We start from the raw sequence: 19010 nt of genomic DNA, 5'->3' as shown, positions 1-19010 counted from the left end.
GATCATTTTGATAATCAAAGCTGCCTGGTGAAGGCACTGCTAACCAGGTTAAAAGTATCAACATGTATAGGCCAATACGTATTATTCCGGGACCCCTCCGATATGCCCCTACAGTGAGTGTATTGGAGGTCTGATCAGTTTAAGGGGTAGAGGAAACCTAAACCGCCTCCCCTGAACTGGTTGTGAAAAAAAAATGGTTCCAAAATGTGTATCGAGTTGCCTGATACGCCCCTATTGGCGTATTGGGTGTATTGATATTTTGAATCTTGCAGCTGATGCGTGGTCTGAGGAGGGAGGTAGGGGTGTCAATTGGACTGGATTTGGTCCAATCAGATCCAGTCCAATGTCAGTCCATTACAAATTGGTTCAATCCAATCTAATAAATATTTTGGGCCGGTCCAATTCAATGTGTGCACTGTCTTCATAATTGTTTTAATTTTGAATTTTAGATTGATTTTAACCCAAACCTGATCCATTGACACCTATATTCTTATCTTTTATCAATGGATCAGATGTCTCAATTCAATCCAATCCAATATAAAATTCATTATGGATGGACCAAGTTCAATCCAATCCAATAAATATTTTGGACCATTAAATATGAATTGATCCAATTCAATGTCTTGTTGGTTCATCCAATCCAACGGGTCTAATACAAAATCAATCCATTGACCCCCCTAAAGAGGGATCTCCTCTTGCCCCACCACCCCCTCCTAAATCTCTGAGCGGCCGTATCACAAGATTTAAAAGCTGGTTCGTATTGTACTGTACGATAAGCATCGGTGCGTTGCGATATTAAACCCTGGTTACCTTGGTTAGAAATATCAATGAACCCTGATCAAGATCATCAGAAAAAGCGTTGTAAGAAAGTCCCCTCCGTGGAATAAAGATGGGCAAGTCTTGCACCTATTTTAGTAGAATTTTGTAGAAATACAATCACGTATAGAGATTATGTTTAGGGAGATCTGCCCTAACCTTACAGGAAGATCAAACTAACTTTTTTTTTACTTGTGAAAAAGAAAGAACAAGTATCAATTCCAAGATCCAAGCAACATATATCCTTCCTTCAAATACACCACAATTACAAACAACTACTACTACTAATAATAATAATAAACCCCTTTTCTGACACAGTAACCCAAACTCATCTTAGATAGAAGGTAGCACTAGGAAATATTAAGTCATCATCATACAGACTAGTGAAACTGCATAAAAAGATAAAACAAAGACACCCAACTGAAGAATTCAGTGCTTCTTCAAGAACCCTTGAGCCATCTTCATGTACTCTCCGTAGCCGCTCTCAGAATGAGAATCACCCCCTGAATGCGAATGTGTGGAGGAATGAGTAGTAGTGGTCGAATGGGTGGAGTTGGGGGCGCTGGTGGAGTGTGACGAGTGGTACTGATGAAGATAATTCTCGGCCTTATCCACATACTTCCCCATCCCCTTCTCTTCCAGTTTGCCATAATGGGACGCGGCACCAAGCAGATCGGCGGCAGCACCGGCAACCTTGCCTTTGTCTACCTTGTCTGTTTCATGGTGGACGGTGGCTTTAGCTGCCTCAGCCACCACCTTAGCACTAGAGAGGATCTCAGCTTTGGAAGGTTGGTGTTTTTGGTTGTGGTGGGGCGTTGAATCCATGGAATTCGGGTTGGGGAAAAAGAGGTGGGGAGAACTGACCACTGAAACAGGATGGTTTGAAGAATTTGAAGAGATTTTGAGGTACCCCTTCAGGTTACTGAAAAACGACTATGATCTGATGAAACTAGTAAATTGAAGAGATGTGCTACCGGAGACAGGGATTACACCAAAGAAAAGGAGAAAGAATTGAAGCTCTCTAGACGAATTGAAAATTGATTCAAGACTGATGAACTGATGAAATGAGGAGAAGGGAAAAGGAAGTCTACCAGAAGACTTTATCTTCTCTCTGTATGGACAGGTTCAGATTTTTATAATGCAAAGCCATCGTTCATTAATTTTCATAGATCAATCGATGCTATTGGCCTGTAATCTGACATCACCCAATCCGTTTACTCCTTCAAAGAGAAGGAAAAATCGCTGTGATTGGATTGAATTGGACCCACATCCTGTTGTGGTTTTCCTTCTGCCGACTCGGCCTAGATATTTATTTCATTTACTTACTCTCACAGGATCCTTCATGTCAGTTGACTTTCCTTCAAACCGCATTACCGACGCTCGTATACAATAACGAATTTGCCCCTGAGAGTTGGAGAATCCAGATCTCCATATTTAATCGCTCAAATGTGCTAGACTTGAAATTAAAGACCAGGAATATAATCTTGATTAAAGTCGTCCACAGAAAGGAAAACAATTAACAATGAATGGTTTGATCCCATTTCCAACTCATTGCTCGCCATGTATCTTATGTTGAAGCAGTAAACTTGTCTGCACTCTGCAAAATTTAAGAGCTAGCAAAGTTCCATAAATATTGAACATTTCACCAATAATCCTTGCAAGAACAAAGACCCCCAGCAAAATGGTGGAATAGGTTCCTATCTCTAACAACAATGTTCCTTTTGTAGATCTTTGAGACTATCTTACAAAAGCCATGGCAGTCCTTACAAATCCTCAAATTCTTCACTATCCTTATGGTAGAATCCGAAGAAGTTTTTAGAAGCCCAAAGGCTAAGGCAAGCTTCTCACTGTGATACATCAAGGAATTTTCCTTCTCCTCTTCCTCGATATCATAAGAAACCATCTCAGTTTCTGCAACATAACCAGCCAATTTCATTTCATTTTTCATATCAGCCAACATATTATAAACCTCCCCCAATTCGACGTCTAAGCTATTTGAGACCACAAACTCATACACTGCATCATCAACTTCAATAGAACTGCACCCAGGTATCTTTCGAATTCCTTTACGATTCATCATATCTCTCACTTCACCAACCTTAGTCCATCTATGACCTCGAGCATATAGATTTGAGAGCAAAACATAGTTTTCCCCATTGTTTGGCTCTAGACCAAGAAGGTTTCTAATTGCTACCTCACCCAACTGGGTGCTTCCATGGATTCTGCATGCACCTAGAAGTGCCCTCCAAACAACAGGGTCTGGTTTATAGGGCATTGTTCGGATAAGCTCCTGAGCTTCATTCAAGAAGCCAGCTCGACCGAGAAGGTCAACCATACATCCATAATGCTCAATCCCTGGTCTTAACCCATATTCTTTCTCCATGCTGACAAAATACCTCCTACCTTCCTTTACAAGACCTTGGCGACAACAGGCACATAAGACAGCTAACAAAGTAACTCCATCTGGCTTAAAATTCTCCATGACCATCCTGGAGAATGCCTGCAGAGCAGCTTCACCTTGACCATTCATGGTAAACCCAGAGATCAAAACGTTCCATGTGTAGTCGTTCTTTACTCTCATTGCTCCGAAAATCTTTTCAGCTTCATCAACAACACCACATTTAGCATACATGTCAATAAGAGCAGTGCCTACAAACACATTTAACCTCAGCCTCTTCTGAACTATATAATCATGAATCCATTTCCCCTGATTTAGAGCCCCCAAATGGCCGCATGCGGAAAGCACTCCAACCATGGTTACCTCGCCAGGTTCAAACCCAGATATCTGCATCTCCCGAAACGTACTTATTGCTTCCCTGAATTTCCTGTTATGGGTATAACCGGTTATTAACGCATTCCATGAAACAGAATTCTTTACGAGCATTTCATCAAACAATCGTCGAGCTTCTCCAATAGAAGTGCAGGTTGCATACATATGCACGAGGGCGGTATTTGTGAAGACATCCGAGTTAAAACCCGTTTGAAAAATGTATGCATGTACTGATTTCCCGAACCTCCGACGGCATACTTGAGCTGTAGACTTGAGCACAGCTGGAAAGGTGGAAGAATCAGGAACATATCCATACTTATGCATCATGATATATACAAAAATTGATAGGAAATGCTTATTTGAGTGTGTAAACGATCGGATCATAGAGTTGCAGATTTCAGAATTGATGAAATCTTGGAACTGAGTGAATAGATGCGCGGAGACATCGGACCCAGAGGAGGAAAAAGACAGATCGATGAGCTTCATTAATGAAAACTCGTCAATAGCTATGTTATTGGTGATAATGTGTCCTAAAAACTGTTTCATGTGGTTGTAATCTGTGATGGATTTTAGAAGGAAGAGAGGTTGTTGTTGTTGAGTCATTTGAACTGGGCATTTTGTAAGGAGGGAGATTGAAGAAGTGCAGATGGAAGAGAATTGAATCCATCTGCTAGAAGTCGTAGAGATTCCGAGAGAAGAGAAGAATGACCTTGTCGTCATTCTTTCAATTAATGACCTAGAGCAAGATGAATTTACCCATAAGGCCATAAATATTGCGGATAACTTCAGTGTAGGCAAGGCTCCGTTTGCTAAGAGTGTGAATACAACTACGTAGAATACATTGGAGTGATTAAAAATAAGTGTTTATTCGAAAGAAGTATTTATTTGGGCTGGGACCATATACCATTAAATATTTATTGGTGTTTCGGAAATAAGTGTTTATTTTTTAAGCCCAAAATTTATAGTGAACTTGAAATTTACCTGTAATGGATGCAAACTTTACCCTCGTTTTGGATTAAAAAATGTCTTGAAAACTATCAATTTTAATAAATAAATGTATTCTTACCATATACCAATAAAAATGAACCAGAATACATGTATATATGCACTGTATTGGCATTTCCACTCTTATCAAACAGAAGCACACATAAAGAACAGGAATTCCACTCTTCTCAAACAGAAGCACACAAATAAAGAACAGGAATTACAAATAGAAATATGTAGAATGCAAACTGCAAAACGCGGTATGTATTTGCACTGTAACTATTTGTATTTGCACTGTAACATCATTGATGGCATGTATGGCTGCAGACAAATTGGGCTCGGATTTATTACCCACCAGTAATTGCAGCTGCGCATTGAAAATATCTCTGCAGAGATATTCCCGTGGCAATGTTTCGTGAGTACGGATGTGGGAACAATTTGTGGGTACCAGATCCGGTGTCAAAAATTTGTAACATTACATGTGGAACCCAGCTGCACTGATGGCCGCTGCACCCAGTTGGACACAAAAAATGTTGAAGATGTATGATGTAAGATGACTAGAACTAGAAGTCACAGACAGCCAAGAAAAGACAATTCGTATGCTTGGATTTGGCGCCAGAGTTTGCAGGAAAAAGAAGAACGAGGAAATGAAATGAACACGGGATGACAACATCCTGGTCCTGCTGTGAGCGGGATGAGCACATTATGACACAACACAACATAGTCACGAACACAAGTACAACCTGGCCTGAGATCATTTCATATAAAGCTCAAGGGGTGGAGTTTGTTGAGTGGAACAATTAAAGCTAAATGGCCCCGCTCCTCTTATAGGATGCCATCTTGATTCAACGTCAAACTAGCTGAAGAAGAAGCCCTGAATTACATTTCTGGTTCTCTGGCTCTCTGCTTTGTAGCAAATCTCAACCATCCAACCTGGGGCACCCCAGAGGAGTGGCACCTGAGAACACAGGTGGTTGTGCTATTGTACCACCAAGCAACTGATGCACCTGTTACCTGTGTTCTCAGGTCACCCCTTTGGGGAACCCTGTTCAATGGCTGTGCAGCAAGGAGCAAGCAATCCTCTCAGTCCATTTACTGCTTTTTTGTCCTTTGTACTGTTATCAAACTTCTTCAATATTTTTAATTTGCATATATTATATTTGTGCAGGAAAACAGCTCAATCATGGACTTAATGCCAGCGGCAAACCGCGGATGAATACACGGTCACCAACAAGTTGCAGAAATTTAACATGCTAACTGCATTACCACGTGGCAAAGACAACAAATACTTCAGGTTCCATATATTCAATGTAGATTCAAAATTTTACAGAAATGAAATCTTTTTGTTGGAATGTGTCCAATCCAATCTTCTGAATGATAAAACCTGCCAAAGCATAGTAAGTTAATATTGTAATAATTTGCTTCTGGCATGTTTCATTGGCATGGCCAAGTTAAGATCATTCCACCAAACCAGAAAGCATCATTTGAAGTTTCAATATCAGACAACCCACCTGCCAAATAAATAAAGATTTGTATGTTAACCAACCAAATACGTCTTCAACAACTAATTGGCTTATTAAATATCAAAGACTATAAAAACCAGTAATTTAATTTCATGCATGCGCTGTTATGTATAAATTCATGGTACGAATAGTTTTACTGTGTTTCAGGAAATATTTGGCAGTACAATATCCAGGGTCCAATTTCATATCATATTGCTAAGAAAATGTCATAATCCATTACAACATGAACAATGATTGATCAATGGTCATCAATTCATCCCCCCAAGAACCGACTGTCAGCTGTACAGATGGTCCATCTCATATCTCGAGAGCTTATATTAATTTTTTGATTGGTCAGAGTTTATAGTGATTGCAAGTCAAGCAATCGTTTTGGGTCTGCTGGGTGGATCTGCAACATTCAGTAGATGGCCCATGGGTTGAACTTTCTAGGTTGATGAATCTGAAACTAGTGTAATAAAAAAGCAATGGTCCATCACACTGCAAGCCTCAGCTCCACTATGCATTTCCACATAAGTTAAGAAAATTCCTTTCAGTGGATCAACTAATATAGTTCAATCTTAAAATTACAGAGTCCATTATAATCCAACAGTAAAGGATGAAAGCATACTGACACCTAAAATTCATATTTTTGTTCTGTATAGTCATTTGAAAGGAAAGAATTAATTCTAAATTTCTAATATAAAAATAAAATTGGGGGGAGAGGAATAAACTCATCCCTCATTTACCTATAAAAGAGGTTCTGGCATCCAAACTTCAAAATATTCAGCAAGAGCATTAAAGATTTAACAGTTACTTGTCAAATCTTAGAAGTTAGAAACGGGTCCCTTGCTTTCCGCTCGGCATACTCATGGGCAATATTGATAGCGTTCTTGCTGTGGCGCAGTGAGAACTCTGCAAGTAGGATTTGGCTTTCTTCAATGGGCAGGTCACCATGACAACCCTACAAGAACAAGTTCATTACCTTCTGTTGACATAAGAATGGATGCATATACATCTACTGTGATTGTGGCACCATTTATATATTTTTTTTTAAATTGACATTGAATCTATTGGAGAAAAGATCAAAGAATTATATCTTTGCTTTTATTAAACATAAGTTCATCTGACATATCATAGAATATCTTCTGCATAAGAGTTGTGAGTCATTAACGCCTGAAGCACCAGAGTACAACAGTTGTGAGTCATGAACAGTTTTCCATAATCATTGATTGTTATATTTCTTTTGTCAAAGAAACGCAGTGCAAAGAGTCATTACCAGGCAATTGAGATGGGAGGGAAAATGGTGAGAAACTAAGATGGGAGGGAAAATGGAGGGGATGGAGTTCGTGCAGGCAGGTCAGTGGAGGAGATCCTTGAAAATAGAAGCAAAAAATCTCCTGTTCGAAGAGATGTGAATTAAGGGGAAGGTAAGCCTGAAGGTAAGGGAAGAGAAAAAGGGTACAATACTGCTGGAAGGATTAGAAGTGATCGAGTGGCTAAGAGAGTTCATAGCTGGAGCCTGTTCAAAAGGCAAGCAGATAAACTGGCAGGATTTTAGTACATTAGAAGGGAGAAGATATGTTGTTGAATGTAAGAGGAATAGAAAGGGGTTCTTCATAGCTTTGGCTGAATTCTTTGGTAAGGGACAAAGGCAACTGGTGTGTCTACCAGCAGGAAAACAGAACCAAGGTTGGGGGGGAAGTTGACTGGTTGCTCAAAGAGTAGCAAATGAGAAAAAAGCCTCCATAAGGAAGGAGAAGGTATATCTCAGCAACAGCAGGATAGAACAAGGGCCAGTGGTCATGGCAAAAACAAAAGGCCATTGCAGAATGGTGGGAGGTCTAGAGAGAGAGGAGTGGGATAGTAAGCTTGTGATACAAGCCAAGGAAAAGGTTAATGATTGGAGGAGGGTAGCTGACTTACTGGCAACCAGGTTGAAGCTGAAGAGTGTCTTCATAGTAACCCCCTTCGATAACTGTAAAGCCATCCTAGATCCATTAAAGAATGATTTGGAAATATCAGCTATCAATGTTCAGGCTGAGTTCGGATCATTCACAGTCTTCAAATGGAATCCAACATCTAACTCCAAGGATTTTTTTGTCGAATATGGTGTGGTGGTGCATGTAATAGGCTTGCCATTCCATCTATGGAAACAATAAATTGCAGAATCTATAGCTGTGTTGTGTGGAGGAATCTTGAAAGGTGCTTTCTGGGGAGATCTTTACTCAGTAGCAATCCTGCTAAGTGGTGTGAAGCCAGAAGACATTCCACGAAAGGTAGAGGTACGAACAGAGGGGAGCTTTGTCTCTGTATGGTTAGCTTCCTCCATTGAAGCAGTGCTGTGGAAGGAGGCCCGTATGGTTGGAGGGGAGAAGGAGGAAGAAGAAACACTACGTGGACTTGTGAGAGTGGTTAATTCAAATGAGAAGGGATGTTTCACTAAAAAGGGCCAACAAATTCTGGGAAGCCAAAAAGCTGTGGGGCAGTTGGAAGGTCAAACCTGGAGAAAACAAGAAAAAATTATGACAAATGGCAGATCATTTGCGCAGGTGGTGTCAGGGGAAACAAACAAAAATTCACTAGTTTCGAAAGGGAGAGGGCTGAACAAGCAACCTCAGACAGGGAAGGTTGCTGGTTCGACCATTAAATCAGGGGGGCGTGACCTTTTAAGTGGTCACGTGGGACGAAATGAAGGGCCCAATCGAGTGGATTCACTTGATGAAGGGCCGGAGAAGGCATCTCAAATAAAGGCTGTAAAGGTGGGCTCCCATAGGCTTCAGCCCAAGGCCCATTACAAGATAGATGGGCCGAGGGGTACTTTAAGTAAGCACGTGACTGGGAGGAGGGACGAGCTGATAGACAAAATTAAGCGTCTATCTTCTTCTACCCCGAACCCCTCCTCTCGTTCGAACAGTTCATGCACAAAAAAAATCTCCAGAATCGCAGCCGCGAGGCTCTCTACAGTGAGTCCCATCCAACCTGGCGAACCGCCTCTCACCAGATAGGCACAACCCGAGATACCTCAAGCCTAGTGATGAGAACAGAACAGGGATTGAAGACTGATCGAGTGAACAAAACAGCAATGACAATTCTGATAGAGACGAAACGCTAAGTCTGGGAAGTCTGTATCTAAAAAGCAACAATGATTTTTTTGAAACAGAAAGTTTGCATACAGAGTTGTTGTTTCTAGAGGAAGAGACTGAAGAGGCAGGTGGCGAGAAGGCTAGAAATGGTGAAGAAAATGGCTCTAAAGCTGTGAAAACTCCAATCTTCGTCGAGGGAGCTGACCCTGAGTCTAATGAACTACAGGATGTTGGTGGAGAGGGACAAGAATCGGCTGTGAGGATGGATGCAGGTATTCCAGTGTCGGAAACACAGAGAAAGGTCTTCCAAGTGGGTAGGTCGTTAAGAAGTGATTCTTTCACCATGTCTACTTCACAACCTTGTCCAAAAAGGGAAAAGGCTTTAAAACCAGTTGTCGCCTATCAACAAGTCATTTCCAGTGATTCTAGTCCTACCCCCGTTCTATCAGGTATGGGTGTCAATTCTGTTTTAGGTACTGACTTGTTTGCTCTGCCTGTAACAGATATCCCAACTTCCCATCCTGGAGGTTCTAATGCAAGAAAGAGGGTGATAGTGGAAAGAGGAGAGAGGGTGTTGGAAGGAAGTAGTAAGGGGGAGACGGACAAAATTTGGGAGTTGATCTGTACAATGATGGAGGAACAAAATAAAAAGGAAGGACTCGGAGAAAGATGTTGTAGCCAAAATAAGTGTGAGCAGAGTAAAATTCTTCCTCAGACATTGGCTGGAAATGATGGAGAAAAGAAAGAGGATGATTGTTGTATTAGGATGGGAGGGGGGAAGGAACAAATAAGAAAAAAAGATCTGAAGTGGAAAGGCTAATTTCAGACATTGAGGGGGATTTAGAATTCAGTGGTAGAGGGGATAGGAGGAAGGGCCTAAAATAAGGAGAATATGGCCTCTTATTGGGTTCTTTTGCTACTTTGTCTCGATGAAAATTATTAGCTGGAATGTAAGAGGGTTAGAGAGTGCAAGGAAGAGAAGGGTGATCAAAGACCTACTCCGAAGGGAAAAACCTGATATTGTACTGTTACAAGAATCCAAATTGATGGAATTAGATGGGAGATGGGTGAGGAGTTTTTGGAGGTCTAGAGGTTTAGGTTGGAGCTCGGCTCCTTCTTGGGGAGCCTCGGGGGGGATTGTAACACTGTGGAGGGAGGATGTGGTGGAAGTAGTGGAAGAATTGATAGGCAAATTCTCAGTTTCCATTAAGTGCAAAAATGTAGAGAATGGGTGTGTATGGGCTTTAACCAATGTTTATGGCCCTAATTCCTATAGAGAGAGGAATGAGATGTGGGAGGAACTATATGCAATCAAGGGGCTATGGGATGGTCCTTGGTGCCTGGGCGGGGATTTTAACGTCATTAGATTCTTTGATGAAACCAGTAATTCCCAACAGGTAATCTCAACAAGCATGAGGCAATTTAATGGTTTTATTGAAGATTGTGATCTGAAGGAAATACCTCTGCTGCAAGCCAGTTACACTTGGTCCAACCTTCAGGAAACCCCTTTGTTCTCGAAGTTGGATAGATTCCTATTTAACCTTGCCTAGGAGAATAGTTTGGAAAACTTGGTTGCTAGGGCGTTACCCAGGGTCACCTCCGATCACTGTCCTATCCAAATAGGTACCGAGTCTTTTACTATAGGACCAAAACCTTTTGGATTTGAAAATATGTGGCTTACCCATCCAGATTTTGTGAAAAAAGTGGAGTGGTGGGGTGAGGAGGAGAGGGGGGCAAGATGGAAGGGGGTCAAGTTCCACAAGAAATTAAAAAGGTTGAGAACAAAATAAAAGAGTGGAATAGAGATCAGTTTGGTAGAATTGAGCAAAAATTGGGCCTAATCTCTTGAATAGAGAACTTGGATGTAAAGGAATCTCACAATGGGCTGACCAAGGAGGACAGAATGTTAAGAAGACAATTAAAAAAGGATTTGGAAGAGGTGTTATTAAGGGAATAAATCAGTTGGAGACAAAAATTTAGACACAAGTGGATTAAGGAAGGCGATGGGAACACTAGATTCTTCCATGATTTGGCAAATGGGAGACGAAGAAAGAATTTTGTGACCAAGCTAGAGATAGGAGAAGAGGTGTTCACCAACCAGGATGACATAGCCAGAAAATTTGTGGACCACTTCAAATCGATTTATAGAAGGCCTTTGAGAGAGATGACAGTCATGGAAAAGGTGGATTGGCCAAGAATTGATGAAGGAGTGGCAAGGTGGCTGGAAAGGGATTTCAAGGAAGAAGATACTAAGAAAGTTGTCTTTATAATGGATAGATCCAAGGCTCCGGGTCCATATGGCTTTACAATGGGTTTTTATCAAGACTATTGGGAGGTGTTGAAAGAGGATCTAGCTGAAGTCTTTAAGGAATTTGCAGACAATCACACTATAAGCCCTGGAATTAATGCCACCTTTTTTGCCTTGATACCTAAGAAGAATGATGCCAACCACCCAAAAGATTATAGGCCTATTAGTCTGGTGACAAGCATCTATAAAACGCTGGCTAAAGTGCTCTCATTGAAAATCAAAACAGTCCTCCCTACCATCATTAGTGAAACCCAGGGAAACTTTCATTCAAGGGCGACAAATAACATATCAGATCTTAATTGCGAATGAGTGTGTAGAGGAAATGAAAAGGTCTAGTAAGAGAAGATTCATTTGTAAATTGGATCTTGAAAAGGCCTATGATTTGGTAGACTGGAAGTTTCTATTAGAGGTTATGCAAAATTGTGGACTTGGGGACAAGTGGTGTAGTTGGATCTTTGGGTGTATCAGTACTTGTCACTACTCTATTCTAGTAAATGGTACGGTGAGAGACTTTTTTCCAGCTTGAAGGGGTGTCAGGCAAGGGGATCCACTTTCACCCTTCCTTTTTACCTTAGTAGCTTATGTGATTAGTAGGACCATTACTAAGGCTGACAGCGAAGATGCCATTAGGGGTTGGAGAATAGGGAGACACCAAGTCCCCATCACCCACCTTCAGTTTGCAGATGACCTAATGATTTTTTGTGAATGAGGTATTAGTGAAAAGGTAGCAAACCTAAAGGAGATAATAAAAGGATTTGAAAGTGTCTCTAATTTGAGAATAAATCTGGAAAAGAGCTGCATAGCGGGTATAAATTTGGAGGTAGGGGAGGTCGAGGCTATTGCGGAGTGTCTTGAGTGTTCCACCTCTGCTTGGCCTATGTCATATTTAGGGCTTCCTTTAGGCGCAAATCCTAAGGAGAGTAGATTTTGGACCCCCAGTGATAGAAAAATTTTGAGAAGAGATAGCCTCATGGAAGAGGAACTATATCTCTTTAGGAGGGAGAATTACCCTAATAAGAGCTACCTTGGCTAACTTACATACCTATTATTTGTCTATCTTTAGGATACCAGTTAGGGAAGCCAAGAAACTGAAGAAGTTGATGAGAGACTTCCTATGGGAGCCGGGACAAGAAAAAAAGGATCACTTGGTTAATTGGGAAATTGTGTGTAGAAGTAAAGAAGTGGGGGGCTTGGGAATTGGGAGGGTAATTAGAAAGAATTAAGCTATGTCAGGGAAATGGTTGTGGAGATGGCCTTTGGAAAGAAAGAGATTGTGGCATGAGGTGGTGGGAAGCATTCATGGGAGGTCTGGTGTATCAAGGCAAACTAACCTAGCAGCACCGTGGAAGGCTATTCACAACACCCTTTCTCAATTCCTCAATTTTATCAGGTATGAAGTTTGTTCTGACAATTCTGTTCTTTTTTGGGAGGATATTTGGGTAGGACACTCACTGTTAAAGGACTTGTTCCCTTTGCTTTTTTTCTATTTCTTTGTACAAAAAAGATGTGGTCTCAAAATTTGTTTCACCTTTGGGAACACCCTTAGATCCTACTTGGGATTTTGGGTTTCGTAGAAGACTTAGGGATGCTGAAATCAAGTCTCTTTTTATTTTGCTTGGTTGTCTTAATCAGGTTTGTTTGGATCCCTCCAAGCCAGATAAGAGAGTTTGGACTCCTAGACCCATTGGAACCTTCTCTTGTGCTTCTTTCTTCAAGTCTATCTCTCAACTTTCTTCTCACCAACCCTTTCCGTCTAAAGAAATTTGGTGCAGGCCAGTCCCCCCAAAAATTATGGCTTTTTGTTGAGAAGTATTCAATGGTAAAGTAAACACTTTAGAAAACTTACAAAAGAAAAGACCTTTTTCTTTGTATTTCTCCTAATTGGTGTATCATTTATAGAGCTCACGGTGAGGATTGTTACCATCTACTAGTATCTTGTCCCTTTTCTGCAGACCTTTGGGCTTGGCTACTTTCGTTGTTTGGGGGTAGTTGGAGTCTACCAGCAGAAGTTCACATGCTCTTCAACCATTCTACCTTTTATTGGCCTACAAAAATATGGAGAATTATGTGGAGATGTGCTCGTGCTGCTTTGACTTGGACTCTTTGGGAAAAAAGGAATCTCAGAATTTTTCAAGACAATGAAAGGAACAGCCAAGATTTGAAAGACTGTGTGTTAAACAGGGCAATACATTGGCTGAAGACCTTGGAAATCTTCCATCAATTCTCCTTTAATGACCTTTGGAGAAATTGGTCAACAGTAGCAAGGTGCTCATCTTTCAATGACAAATCAATTACAAGTTGGTCTCCTCCACCCAAAGGCTCAATAAAGTTGAACTTTGATGCAAGCAGCATGGGTAACCCAGGATTATCCGGAGTGGGGGGTGCTTTGAGAAATGAGAAGGGAGAGATTTTGTTGCTCTACTCAAGTCCCTTGGGAATTGGGAACTCCATCAGGGCATAACTCTTAGCTGCTGTACAAGGGGTGCAATTTGCAAACCAGCTGGGGGTACAATACCTAATAATCGAGGGGGATTCCAAAGTGGTGGTGGGTTGGTTAAAAGATTCTAAAGAGGCTATGTGGCGACACAAGAATGAAATGAAGAAATTTAGTTGGTTGACAAGGAATATGTTGGTCACTGTACAGTGGGTGGGGAGATCAGCAAATACTGTCAGATGTGTTAGCTAAGCAAGGGGTAAATAGGGAAGAATTATTTTGGGCTCAGTTGTGATTATTGTTTTTCTTTCCTAGTTTACTTGTAAGACTCAAGGAGGGGCTGCAGCTCGTGCCTCTCGTTGGGATGATGTATGAACTCACTCTAAAGTTGCTTCTAAATCAATAAACTTATTATTATTCATCAAAAAAAAGAGTCATTACCAGGCGAGAAGTTCTATCACAAACAGCATGGTGCATGAGGATGCCCGCAGCAACTGAAACATTGAAGGAGTCCACCATTCCCTTCATGGGAATACTACAATGCAAATCAGACAATTTGAGTGCCTCGTCACTAATACCCCTGCAATCGAGAATTTGGTAAACATCAATAAGAAATTCACAACTGAGAGTAGCATTCAACAAATTTATCAGCCAACAACCAGATAGATAATCATCTAAAGACATTGTTTGCATTAAATAAGTAATCTTGGAAAGAAAACTGGCTGTACAAAATTCTGCTATTCTTGTAATCTGATTTACTTATGTATTGGAAAAGACAGTTTACACTTCCCCAAATTTAATGATTCACACGTGAAATGCTTCCTAGCTAATCTTATAAGGAATGATTGCACAATAGAAAACACTAGTGGCCCACAAGTTCCTATTGTTTTGTAGTGCCTCTATGCACATGTGTTATTTATTCATTTATTTTGGGAGGTGAAGAGGAGGGAATCAGTAATCCTGTAACATGATATGCAGAAATACATGCATGGATGACAGGTAATTACTACTTTGCTTTATTATTCTCATCTCTAACTGATTCACATGACACTCCTCACAAAAGACTAGAGCATTACAATGAAATAATAAATCTCGAACTCGTCAATAACAGTGGATGGAGCAATTACTTATAAAAAACAGGGGATAGAAAGATTTTAGAAACATACTCACCTACTTTCATTTCCAACAACAATCGCAGTTGGGCATGACCAATCCATGTCATAGACTGAAACCTAGAAATCAAACAGAGAAAATCAGTTCAGTCATCCAGTTATCATGATTAACAAACTAAATGACTTCTCAAAGCTAGAAGACAATGCTAAATATGTGTGTGACATGTGACAAATAATTAAGTGAACATTACATTCTAATGACACTGAAAGTCAGTACACATATTTTATCTAGGAAGAAGGTCCAGAAGGGTTAATAGATAAGCCTGGTAGAAATGTGCCCCTCATGCAGTTTATAGACAGTATCCACAAGAGATAAAGGGATACGGATAAATACACAAACACACATATCCTGATGCAATTCTTACTGAGATGAGGCTGATCCATACCGCATCAATTCCCACGTGTGTTGTGGCAATGCGATACCCACGTGATTTTAACACCCTGAAGCACTCCTTGGTGGAGTTCCATAGTTCAATGTCCAACCATTTCTCAGCGCCCATGCTAACATGACGATTGTCTCTATACCTATAATAATGAGGCAGGAGGTTTCAGAAGTCAAATAAAAGATAGATACCTACAAAAAACTTGGATAGGGAGATCGAAATAAAAAACTGTTCATCTTGCTTCTCTTTAACCAGCGAAACCCAAATAAAAGCTATACCATGCTACAATACAAACCATGTAGGGTGTTATTATCATTTTTTTGGTAACTGAGATATTATACTTATTAAGAAGAGGGAGAGGTTACCTCAACCAGAAAATGCATAAAAAAAGAACAAAAAGGAAGCATGTCTTAACATATTACACTTCTTAAGTAGCAAAAGAAGGATCAAAGATGATGAAATCCCATTGTCGTCAATATTACTCCTGTTTGGTTCCACCAAATTCCTTTTTTTTTTTTTTTTGATGAATAACATTTTAAACTTTTTAGTTTTTATTGGTTCCACCAAATTCTTTAAGAATCCCAACCCAGCACCAAGATGGACCTCAATTTTCCCAATTAACCTGCCTAAAGAAGATTTCCTCCAATTGAAAATCCTTCTATTCCTCTCTTTCCACATGGACTAGCATAAAGCAAAAGGAAGCAAATTCCATAACACCACCCCCCCCGGCGGCCAAACCAGTTGATTGTCGTTAAGAGATCAAGTTTGGACAATCTTCCAGAACTACTAATGACAGAAAAATAATATGGTACACTTCATGGAGTCAAACAAAAAAGGCCCTAAATGGTCATATTAAATTGTTAAAATGGCTATTGTTTCTATGCCTTAAACAAGTATACACGCACTCCACCTGCTTGCTAAATGGGAAATGGAAGAATTAAGCTCTCCATCTCCCTACTATTTTATTAAGAACCAACAGGTGGAAGATCCTGATCTCTCACTTTATCTTCTCATTTCATCTACTGTCAATACCTATGGCAATTGAGTTAAGTTGAGTTGACAAATAAAAACAAAGGTAAAACAATAATCTGACAATGTTTGATCCCGAAAAATTAATAAATAGTTGACCGCGAAAAAAAAAAAAAAAGAAAGGGAAAAATAAGCAAATTTGAAAATCTGCACATGTCTTGTAGTACCAAAACAAATCCATGCAGGCCTCAATCTACATTTTCATTTAGGATGGTTCACCTATTCTCTCCTCCAAAGGGACACATTTAAGAGGAAAAAACCTACACTTGGTTTTAGGTCAATCCAATTCTCACTCCAATAATCCCCCCTCCCCACCTTTCTCCCCCCAAAATGGGAGAGCTTAATGCCTATCCTCCAACGTCCCAAGATTAGGTTTAGACTCTCTAGCAGTTGAACGTGGTAAGCTAATGTCGAACAATAACACTTCACAACAGAACATACCACAAAAGTCATCCACTTATGGCATCTCAGACAAATCCGTATTTGGTACAAGATTTTGCAGAACTTTGGCTTTAAACTGTTTCAATTAGTAGAAACACTTATCTAGAGCATAATACAATATCCATATGCCTAAATGTGTATAAATTTTATATGATTCAGCTGTGATTAAATACAAGATGGGAATTCAAATGGTTATTATAAAAACGAAAGCTTTCACCTCAATTCTCGTTGCACCTTTTCGAGCTGTCACAGGAGACCACATGAACCGATTGGAACCCAAGCGCATCAGCCGAGCGGAACACAGCGGAAACATTCCCAAAATCTGTCAGACCTTCAACTACCAAGCAGACGGAATAGCTTCTGTTCTTCACAACCTTCCTGATCCTCTCCTTGCGAACGTCCAAAATGTATGGATCAACAGCTTCAAGTACTTCACGGCTCGTCAGAAATCTACTCCCCGTCTTAAACATATCGAGATATGGAAACCAGCGCCCCTTCCGACTGAACTCCTCTCCATCCTCAACTTCAGACCTTCGCTCCATCTTCATCAATTTTGCGACGCTGTCTCTGTTGCCCAGCAATTCCTCGACGTTGTCTTTTGTCAAATTGCACGGTGGCTCGAGCATTAAATTGCTTGAAGAGGCTTCATCCAAGCAATCTTCTGTTTCCCGCGAAATTGCTCCTTGAACGCAACCGTAACATCTCGAATGTGCTCTACTATATCTAAACCCTAACCCTAGATATGTCAAATCGAAAGCTCTATAAGATAGAGAAGATTTAAATAAAAAAACAGAAAAAAAAAAGACTGGGGATGTTTGAACTTGCCTCTATTTCGAGAAAGTGGCGATGTAAACCACAAATTGGATGCATTAGAATAAACAGAACGAAGAAAAACAGAAGAGAGCTCTCGCCGATTACTTCGTAGATTGCATTCCAGAGAAGAAACAGATGAGCGGAGACAGGCACTCATTGCAGACTTGGTGGATAACTGGAGAGATGGATTCGCACCAAATGAGTGAAGACTGGAGAGTGAAGGATCGAGAGCGGGAGAGGCGAAGAAGTTTTGGATAGGAAAAAAAAGGGCAAATTTATTAAACCATCCCTATTTTTTAGCTAATTGACTAATTATGCTCTTATTACTGTCTAACTATTCTCTCGCATCACTTACTGTTTCCCACAATTGTCATCGCCTTTAAATCCTAACGAAATGATGAAAAACCAGTTTTACCCTTTACAATTTTTCAAATTTTCAAAATAAAATTGAATAAATAAAATATTTTAGGAACAGGAACTTAGAACCAAGAGTGGAATAGTTGGTCAGTGATCACCACTGGGATCAGAGCTCATAATTATCCGTCGCCTCACCAAGTTTTAGATTAGACCGAAGAATGAGCCCTGTCACAAGATCAAGGACGAGGAACTGGCGACGATTTTGTCGAGAAGGAGCCAGCAAATGTTGTTAGAGGGCAAAGTCCAAAACCCTAAACAAAAGCCCCAAAATGGAGAAACAGGAACTCTAAACTTAGATTTCCCATGTCGTCGACGTCACAGTAGTTTTGTTCAAGAGCTTCTGTTGGTATTGGACATTCTGAAAATCAAGGTGAAAGCTGAAAGAAACTGGTCATCGAGGGTTTGCAACAAGGGACGCTTTGTTGCCAGGCAACCATGTAGCAAAAAAACGTTCGATGGTTCAAGGGAAGTGGAGAATGACGGTGCGTGATCTCCTAGTAGTAAGGCAGTTCGGACGCATGTAGCCGAGTGGTCACTCGAAATGCAATGAAAATGAGGTATAAGAGAATTTAGGGTGGCTAATCCGATGAGGTTGGTTTGATGCTTAAGTCAATAATAGTATATGCAAGTTAAGAGTTTGAGAATAAGGAGAGCAAGAATGCAATAAATCGTGTATACCTCGGCCTTTGAGGGGTTGATGCCCTTATATAGTTGAGCTACCGTGGGTCTCAGAAAATGATTCCGGGATCCTTGGCCCAAGTAGATGAAATCTATTTTTGCTTTAGAAGGAGAGTAACGTATCGGTCAATGAAGTCTATCGTTACCGTCCGATCCGGACGGGGAGAGGATAAGGTCTGT

General features: G+C 40.5%; 2 protein-coding genes, 1 long non-coding RNA gene and 1 pseudogene across 4 annotated transcripts; 1 reads left to right on the top strand and 3 right to left on the bottom strand.

Annotated features, from left to right (window-relative positions):
* Window positions 1-1245: 1245 nt before the first annotated feature.
* LOC148854397 (nodulin-related protein 2-like) lies at window positions 1246-1641 on the bottom strand. Its single transcript, XM_088984835.1, has one exon. The coding sequence runs from the start codon at window positions 1639-1641 to the stop codon at window positions 1246-1248; it is 396 nt and encodes a 131-aa protein (XP_088840961.1).
* Window positions 1642-2458: 817 nt separating this feature from the next.
* Window positions 2459-4306, bottom strand: LOC148854396 (pentatricopeptide repeat-containing protein At4g21065 pseudogene; annotated as a pseudogene).
* Window positions 4307-5354: 1048 nt separating this feature from the next.
* Window positions 5355-5931, top strand: LOC148854395 (uncharacterized). Its single transcript, XR_016112701.1, has 2 exons — window positions 5355-5460; window positions 5739-5931. It is a non-coding gene; the product is annotated as an uncharacterized LOC148854395 (long non-coding RNA).
* Window positions 5806-18599, bottom strand: LOC148854394 (tRNA/rRNA methyltransferase (SpoU) family protein). Of its 2 annotated transcripts, XM_088983475.1 has the most exons (7): window positions 17748-18599; window positions 17157-17658; window positions 15456-15594; window positions 15068-15129; window positions 14339-14477; window positions 6819-7033; window positions 5806-6081 (listed from the first exon to the last, which is right to left on the bottom strand). In XM_088983475.1, exons 1-6 carry the CDS (start codon window positions 17890-17892, stop codon window positions 6890-6892), a joined length of 1131 nt encoding a protein of 376 aa, XP_088839601.1. In that variant the 5' UTR covers window positions 17893-18599; the 3' UTR covers window positions 5806-6081; window positions 6819-6889. The 2 variants fall into 2 exon arrangements, with proteins under 2 accessions (XP_088839601.1, XP_088839602.1); XM_088983476.1 differs by lacking the exons at window positions 5806-6081; window positions 6819-7033 and adding an exon at window positions 13384-13508 and having other exon boundaries at window positions 17748-18088.
* Between the last annotated feature and the right edge of the window lie 411 nt (window positions 18600-19010).

This window comes from Nelumbo lutea, chromosome 4 (genome assembly GCF_056320005.1).
Source record: "Nelumbo lutea isolate HS-2025 chromosome 4, American lotus-T2T, whole genome shotgun sequence".
NCBI classification, from domain to species: domain Eukaryota; kingdom Viridiplantae; phylum Streptophyta; class Magnoliopsida; order Proteales; family Nelumbonaceae; genus Nelumbo; species Nelumbo lutea.
This window is presented reverse-complemented; position numbering and strand designations above follow the sequence as displayed.

Bases quoted from the DNA above. Each gene is read 5' to 3' on its own strand.
- LOC148854394 (XM_088983475.1), bottom strand. From the start codon at position 17,892: ATGAGTGCCTGTCTCCGCTCATCTGTTTCTTCTCTGGAATGCAATCTA. The intron at 14,478-15,067 runs GTGAGTATGTTT...TCTCGATTGCAG, and splicing joins GTTGTTGGAAATGAAAGTAG to GGGTATTAGTGACGAGGCAC. The intron at 7,034-14,338 runs GTAATGACTCTT...TTGTTCTTGTAG, and splicing joins GTGATAGAACTTCTCGCCTG to GGTTGTCATGGTGACCTGCC.
- LOC148854397 (XM_088984835.1), bottom strand. From the start codon at position 1,641: ATGGATTCAACGCCCCACCACAACCAAAAACACCAACCTTCCAAAGCT.